Consider the following 8539-nt stretch of genomic DNA (forward strand, 5'->3'; position numbering starts at 1 on the left):
TTGTAGAGCTTCAACACTATGTGGAGTTGGAGGACATGGTTCATATGGCCATGAAGGTGGAGGGACAATTGAAGAAGAAGGGAACAATCCAAAAGAATTTTTCAACAAGTTCTCATTCTTCAAGGACAAAAGAGTGGACTTCATCCAAATCCAATTTTGGGGCAGGTTCTAAACCCCAAAATGAAGCGTCGACATCCAAGTCCAAAGAATTTGAGAAGGGTAAAGGTATTTCTACTTCTACTTCTACTCGAAATAGAGATATCAAATGTTTTCGTTGTCAAGGTGTTGGACACATTGCATCTCAATGGCCAAACAAAAGGGTGATGATTTTGAAACCAAATGGAGAGATAGAATCTGAAAGTGAACGTGAAGATGATGATGATGAGGAGGAGGATAAACAATTGGAGGAGATTGGACCAGAACATGGAGAACTTTTGGTCGTTCGAAGGGCTCTAAACATGCAAAATAGAAATGATGATCAACAAAGGGAGAACATCTTCCACACAAGGTGTTTGGTCCAAGGTAAACTTTGCATAATGATTATTGATGGTGGTAGTTGTGTAAATGTTGCAAGTTCTGAAATGGTGGAAAAGTTGAGCTTAACAACGGAAAAACATCCTAATTCGTACAAGCTACAATGGCTTAATGAATGTGGAGAAATTCGAGTGACTAAGCGAGTTCTAATTTCGTTTTCAATTGGCAATTATAAAGATGATGTTCTTTGTGATGTTGTGCCAATGCATGCTAGTCACATTCTTTTGGGGAGGCCATGGCAGTTTGATCGTAGACTGACTTATGATGGATTTCACAACCACTACACCTTCAAGCACAACAACAAGTCTATCATGCTTGTCTCTTTGACACCTCAACAAGTTCAAGAAGATCAACAGAAATTATCTCAAGCAAGGAGAGCTCGTGAGGTTGAGAGAAAAAAAAAGAATTTCTATGTGAGAGCAAAAGAAATAAAGAGTGCAATAGTTAAAGAAAAGAGTGTTTTCATCTTAGTGTACAAAGAGTCTTTGTTTACCACTAACGAATTAACCACTTCTTTGTCAAGTACTTTTGTGTCTCTTTTACAAGAATTCGAGGATGTCTTTCCCGAGGATGAACCAAGTGGAGGGTTCGTGGGTCCCTCATCCCTATATTGCAAAGCGAAAGATGTTACATTCGAGGGGATACAAGAAGGACGAACCATCTAAGCCTAGGAAAACCAAAAATAATTACAAAGAACCACTAGAACAATTATGCTATAAGAGTAAGAGGGGGACATGCCATGGGTAGCGCGACACCACCATACTCTCCAGCGTCCGTTGAGCTCATGATCAAACCATCCCTCCTCGGCCCCTTGTTTACTCGCGATCTTCATTCCGGACTCGAATGTTGGGGAGGACCATCTCGCCCATACGGATGATGGCTTTGAGCATTCTAGGGATCGTTTGTTCGGACATGTGACGGAAGCTTGAGAGGTCCAGTCCCATCTTGGCTAACCAATCAGCCGCTTTGTTTCCCTCCCGGTGGATGAAGGTGGCTCGGATATGGTGTTGTTGTTTGAAGATGGCGAGGCGCGCCATGGACCGGCAGATATGCGCCGGCCCCCAGGTTGTACCATTGAAGAACTTGATGGCTTGTTCGGAGTCTAATTCAATCCATATAGGCCGATTGAACTCCTTGGCTATGACGAGGCCGTGGTGGATGGCCATAAGTTCTGCCTCAAGCGCTGATTGAGCGTCGAGTGGGGTAGCGAATGCGGCAAGGAGTTTCCCGGTATCCTCTCGGACTACCCCTCCTCCTCCGGCCTTGCCCGTCACCAACGAAATTCCACCATCCGTGTTAATCTTTATCCAGGGCTGGTCCGGGGGGTGCCACTTGACTTGCATGGCAAGCGGTCTTGGCCTTCGCGACTTGACTTGGCTTGGGACATTCATCTTCAAGAGCATGCCTCTCCAATGCTTCGGCTTGATGGTACCAATAGCCATACTATTCCGGATGAAGGTTTGCACTTGCAATATCACATTGTAAGGTTTGAAGGGGACTTGGTCATGTCGGATCCTATTTCGTTCCGCCCAAATGAACCACATGATGAGGTATGGCAAGGCATGGCACAAGTGTTTCTTATCTTCTTGTTGTGTCCTTCGTGACCACACGTCGACTCTCTCCGGGATTGTATCATTGATTCTGATCGGCGGAGAAGATCCTACGAACCACCCATCAAATTCCCTCCATATGCTAGTTGCCCCACGGCCTTGAATAAAAAGGTGTTCCAAGGATTCAATGTTCGGTCCAATAGGGCAGCATTGGCATTTGGATGCCATCTCAATCCCTCTCCATTGGAGTTTTGTGTCAACCGGGATCCGATTCGACAAGAGATGCCAATTGAAAATTGCAATTGACTTGGTGAGTCCGGCTTTCCAAATATCATCAAGCCCCGGGATGATTGGCCTTTGTGAGCGAATGGTTTCCCATGTCGTGGCCAAAGAGAATTCGCCCATCCGGGAGAGGACCCATCGCGGGGGGGTCCGGCTCCCTCGGGACAATTGGAGTATCAAGGATATGTGCTATAGCTTGTTGAGGTAGGCCGGCTTGGTCCTGGAGCATGTGTAACTTGGCCTCGTCCCATGTCCCATCCCGGATGAAATCTGAAACCATAGTCAAGGGGGAGCCCCGGTCATCAATGCATAGCTCCCTTAGCGCAACATCCTCAATCCAAATGTCGTCCCAGAAATAAATCTTCCCCTGTCCCACCACCCATCTAACGTGGGGATGAGCTTGATGTCGCACCTTTAGCAATCTTTCCACGAAGGGGGGCTCGGGGTTCGAAAATCCAAAGAAGTACTCCGAGCCTTCAACATCAAGTTATGGTGGCTATTTCGAGAGCAAAGCTCGCTTTGGGCTAGATACATGAAAATGAAATATTGCAAAAAGACTTCCCCCCTTGCGGCCAACCCCTCCGGGCACAACAGCCCAACTTGGAAAAGACTCATGCGCGCGAGACATCAGGCGAACCCTCACATTAGATGGGTGGTGGGCAAAGGAGAAATCTACTTTTGGGATGACATTTGGGTGGGCGACACCACTCTTCGGTCCCTTAGTTTTGACGATAGGGGGGCGCCCACTCTTCCTTGGTCGAGGACTTTCTCATGGATGGCGAGTGGAATGAAGCCAAGCTCCAACAACTCCACGACCAGGCTGGACTACCACAGCAGGTAATATCTCAGATTCTCGATACTCCGGTCATTGCGCCGGACACCCCGAGGTGGTCCCTTTCTAGACTCGGAGAGTTCTCGTTAGCAGCAACTTGGGACACCATTCGTACACATAGGCCAAGGATTCAGGGGCTCGAGGACATTTGGAAGGCCGGCCTAACCAACTCAATTGCAATCTTTAACTGGCACCTCTTGTCGAACCGCATCCCGGTCGATACCAAACTCCAATGGAGGAGGATTGATCTGGCCCCAAAATGCTAATGCTGCCCCAGGAGCCCGAACATCGAATCCCTACAACACCTATTCATTCAAGGCGGGGGAGCAACCAGTGTGTGGCGGGAGTTCGACGGGTGGTTCGGGGGTTCGGCCCCTCTCCTTCGGATAAACGACACCGTTCCGGATAGGCTCGAGGTCTGGTCGCAACGGATGCAACAAGAAGATAGGAAGCACCTATGCCGAGTCATGCCGTACCTCATCCTATGGTTCATCTGGGCGGAACGAAACAGAAGCCGGCATGAGCTTGTCCAATTCAAACCGTACAACGTGGTGTGGCAAGTCCAGATGTTCATCCACACCAACATGGCCAATGGGAACATTAAGTCGAAGCACTGGAAAGGAGTGCATCTGGGAATGAGTATTCCGAGCCAACCCGCCTCAAGGCGGCCGAGACCAATGGTGATGTCGGTCAAGTGGCACCCCCTGAGGGCTCGTGGATTAAAGTCAATACGGATGGGGCATTCATCGAAACATCGGGTAAAGCGGGAGGGGGAGGAATGGTACACGACTGGACCGGGAAGTTGCTCGCGGCCTTTTCAACCACCCTCGACGCGCACTCTGCTTTGGAGGCCGAACTGATGGCCGCTCATCACGGACTTGAGCTCGCAAAGGAACTTGAGCAACCCATATGGATCGAGACGGACTCTGAACAAGTTGCCAAATTCCTCAATGGTAAGTCGTGGGACCGGCACATGTCCGCCGGGTCATGGCACGGATCTTCCTCTTCAAGCGCCGGCACGCCATGCGCACTTCCTTTATTCCCCGGGAGGGGAACCAAGCGGCGGATATGCTTTCAAAGATGGGCCTTGACCATCAAAGTTTCATCCGGTTCTCCGCCCAAACAGCCCCAAGACCCCTTAAGGACATCATTCGAATGGAAGAAATGGGAATACCCAACATCCGAGTCAGGTGCGAAGACCATGACTAGTACAGGTGCCACGGAAGGAAGGACTGATCTTGAGATCATTGGACGCTGGAGAGTACGATGGGGTCGGGCCAACCTGGGCATGTCCCCGTCTTACTCTTATAGTGTATTTGTTCTTGTGGTTTTTGTAAATGTTTTTGGTTCCCTATACATAGTCGCATTAGCCTTCTTGTACTCCCCCGATTGTAACAAATTTGGTCAGGCAATATAGGGATGAGGGACCCACGAACCCTCCACCGTGAAGGTGTTTGATTAAAAAAAATACCCTTTCCACGTCGGGCTATGCCTTCCGGACGCTCTAGATTTTAGAGGAGATGTTTTGTGGCAATATTTGGCCATCATGTATTGTGCCCACAAGGAATTCTGTTCACGAAGTACCTTTTTAAGGTTGCGGTTACCAAGGCCCCCTTCGGCCGTGGGGAGGCAGATTTGGTCCCAGCCAATCCAGTGTGTCCTTTTCTTATCACTAGTCGATCCCCAGAAGAAGCGAGCCATTTGCTGGTCTAGCTGCTTGAGGGCTCCACTCATAGGCTCGATTGCTTGAAATATATGCAGTGGGACCGCCTCAAGCGTGCTCTTGATTAGTGTGAGTCTCCCCCCGAAAGAAAGGTGTCGATGGGCCCACCCTGAGATCCTAGACGCTATCTTTTCCCGTAGGAACATAAACATATCCGAGCGCTTCACACCTCGATAAATTGGAACCCCCAAATAAAGGAACGAGAAAGTACCTCTAGAGAAGCCCCCTTCCATTTGGATAGAGTTCGACCATCCTTCATGCGCTTCCGCAATGTAGAAGTTGCTCTTGGCCAGATTGATTTGTTGGCCCGACACCTCTCCATAGTGGTCAAGGCACGCTCTAAGCCTCCTGAGGGATGTCGTGGCCGCTTGCGTGAAAATAATGATGTCGTCAGCATATGCAAGGTGGCTGATCTCTAAGCTTCCACGACTAGCTTTGAAGGTCATCTCTTTGTGCCCAAGAATAAGCCTGTCGAGGGTGCGTGAGAGATAATCTGCTGCTAAAACAAAGAGGGCAGGGGAGATAGGATCACCTTGCCTGAGCCCGCGGGTGGATTTGAAGAAACCTGCTGGGGAGCCATTAATGAGGATTGAGAACCAGCAAGTTCCAATGCATCTTTCAATAAGTGCAATCCAAGGGCCCGGGAATTCCATTTGCTTAAGGACCTTGAGTAGAAAGGGCCATTGCACCCGATCATAGGCCTTAGCCATGTCAATTTTGATTGCAACGTTCGGGGCCGGGGTGCATCGGCCAAGTTCATGGAACATTTCCTGTGCGAGGAGCACATTGTAATTTAGCAGCCTCCCCTTTATGAACCCGCTTTGGTTCGGTGAGACGACACGTGGTAGAAAGGGTGCAAGTCTCTTCGTGAGGACTTTTGTGATCACCTTATTGATGACGTTGCACAAGCTGATGGGCCGGTAGTCTCCCCAAGTGTCGGGGGACGGCTTCTTAGGGATGAAAACAATACTAGTTGCCGTGAAACTTCGGGGGAGGAAGGCCCCACAGAAAAATTGCTTAACCGCATCCACTACATCTGGCCCCACGATTCCCCAGCAGGCTTGGTAGAACAAGGCCGAGAACCCATCCGGCCCGGGGGCACTATTTCCTGAGATGTCAAAAACCGCCCTTTTCACTTCATCCGCATCTGGCGGCTTGGGGAGATCCTCCAATTGCTCCGAGGGGGGAAGTTGTTGCAGGAGGTCTAGGTCCGGGGGGCAGCCAACTCCGGGCAAGTTGGCGCAAGGAGGTTTTGATAGAACTCAACCGCCGAGTCTCTGATTTCAAGGTCATGCGTGAGCTCCCTCCCATTAGCATTAATCTTGTGGATTCGCAACCGAATTCTCTTTTGCTTCACCCAACTTTGGTAGAACCTAGTGTTTTTATCACCCTCTTCGAGCCAATGGAGAGCCGCTTTTTGGTGCCAGAAGTCTTCTTCCATCTTGAGAAGAAGGACATACTCAGCTATTTGTTTGTTGATCTCCATTCTGTTTCGGGCCGAGGGGTCTCCCTCGAACTCAGATTGAGCCACGACAATATTCTCTTCACAGGCTTTGAGGTTGGCGTGGATATTCCCGAAAACCTCTCTGTTCTACCATTTGAACGTCTGTTTAATCCTTGCTAATTTGATCTTTAAGTTGAGTAGGCCTGTAGCCTCCGTGGGAGCCATCCAATCTCCTCGCACCAAATTAGCAAACCCCTCATGCCGCACCCACATGTTTTGGAACCGGAACGCTCTTCCACCCCCTAGGTTGTTCGGCATTCTGCACCGGACGAGTATTAGCCCATGATCCGAGGCTACCCGGGGAAGATTAGTGACTCTAATTGCGTCAAAAAGTTGGGTTGACATTTCGCTGACTAGCACTCTATCCAATCTTTCCATGAGGCCATTCTTTGCCCAGGTGTAGTCCGAGCCATCAAAGCCCGGATCCAACAATCGGCAATCCTCTATTGCCTCGGCGAAGTCAACCATCTCCACTTGCCGATTGGTGTCGCTTCTCGTCCTATCGCGAGTGGAGAGGATGGTGTTGAAGTCCCCTCCAATGAACCAAGGCCTCCCTTCCGACATTTGGGTGATGTCTCTCATCTTGTCCCACAGTGCAAGCCGCTCCCCTCTCGCACACTTCGCATATACAGGAGAGATCTCAATAGGTGTTGGTAGCCGCGGGCAAGTGAGCCGCCCATGGAGCAGCTGTTCTGAGTCATCCCCAACTTCGAAGTTAGCTCCTTCCTCTACAAAAATCCAAATCTTCCCGTTGATATTTGACCCCTTGTAGATCAGCCCCAATTTCTTTGAGAATTTGTCCGGGTTAGGGGTTGTAAGCGGCTCCATTATTGCAAGAAAGCAAATATTATGAGTTTTAATTAGTCTTTTTAGGACGTTTTGGGTTGACGCGTTCGCGATCCCCCTAACGTTCCAAAACAGAGGATGCATTGACATGATTAACAAAAGGAGTCCGTACCCGGCGGGTGTGAAGGCCCCCCTTGAAATTTGATGATTTGAAGGCCATTCCTCTCTTGGCATGTCTTCACCTCCATAAGCATGGGAGTGTCTCCACCTTCGTCATCCTTGAGAGGAATGTTCTCCTCCCCTTCATCTGTGTCTTCCATGTCATTATCCACGAAATTTTCCATGTGGTTCTTCACCTCTTGTGCTTCGGACCTTTTTAGGTTGAAAGGTTTGAACGAGCCTTTCGGCCTCACTAGATCACCCGAGGCTGAGTCTTCGTCGCGCCGTCCTCCAACCCTGGATGAGGGTGTGACCCGGTGGTTACGTGTATCTCCTTTCGCCTTGTTCCCTCGGCCTTTCCCATGGAGAAAGGGTGTGAAAGTCGAGCCCCTACAATGCGAATGGGTTGCAATCCAGCCCTTGTCACCCTCGTCGGCTTGGAGGGCCAAATCCACGGGGCCATCCTCATGCAAAGCGCCCATGACATCTGGTCCTTGCCAAACTCCATCATTCGTATCTCTATTGCTTGTTGTTATGATCGATTGAGCTTCCGTTTCTTTGGGTCTCCAATGCTGTTTCCCCTCCTTGCTGTTCAAGTTTTCCTTCGGTTGGTCATATCCCCCCTTCGGGCCTTGGGCCCCTTGGTGTGGCTGTCTCGGCGTGGTAATATTGTAGTTCCTCTTCGGGGGACGGACTGCTTTACCCGCCGCATAACAAGCCTCACTTTTATGTCCCACGTGCCTACACTCACTACAATAAGCCGGGATCTTATCCCACCTCACTTGTTGCACGGTTTCACGGCCACAAATGTCAAGGATGATCTCCTCGGGTGGTGGCTTCGTTATGTCGATCTCGATGCAAATTCGTGCAAAGGATAGTCGTGTCTTGTTGGCTGTAGCTCGATCCACTTGGATAGGGGTCCCAAGGAGTTTTCCGATGGCAAAAAGGGCCGATTGGTCAAACAGGTGGATGGGGAGGCCAATTAGGTTACACCAAATTGCCGCTATCGGGGATTCACAATATGCATCAAAGTCCGGCGTCCATTTGAAGACTCGCATAGGATGTCGATCAACATACCACACCGGGGTCCCCTTGGGGCAACCAAGCAGCCTAGCATAGTCCGCAATATCCTCAAATTGAACAAGAACATGTTTTGCATTAATATACTT

The 8539-nt window shown here is 49.7% G+C and overlaps 1 protein-coding gene across 1 annotated transcript; it reads right to left on the reverse strand.

The window, feature by feature from the left end:
- Positions 1 to 6125: 6125 nt before the first annotated feature.
- Positions 6126 to 7253, reverse strand: LOC121749479. The gene is made up of 2 exons (XM_042144050.1): positions 6780 to 7253; positions 6126 to 6512 (listed from the first exon to the last, which is right to left on the reverse strand). Exons 1-2 carry the CDS (start codon positions 7251 to 7253, stop codon positions 6126 to 6128), a joined length of 861 nt encoding a protein of 286 aa, XP_041999984.1.
- Positions 7254 to 8539: the final 1286 nt, after the last annotated feature.

The sequence above is a fragment of the Salvia splendens genome, chromosome 9, assembly GCF_004379255.2.
Source record: "Salvia splendens isolate huo1 chromosome 9, SspV2, whole genome shotgun sequence".
Taxonomy (NCBI): domain Eukaryota; kingdom Viridiplantae; phylum Streptophyta; class Magnoliopsida; order Lamiales; family Lamiaceae; genus Salvia; species Salvia splendens.

Coding starts and splice junctions, on each gene's coding strand:
- LOC121749479 (XM_042144050.1), bottom strand. CDS start 7,253: ATGGAGCCGCTTACAACCCCTAACCCGGACAAATTCTCAAAGAAATTG. Junction 6,513..6,779: donor AAAGATTGGATAGAGTGCTA/GTCAGCGAAATG, acceptor TTCAAATGGTAG/AACAGAGAGGTTTTCGGGAA.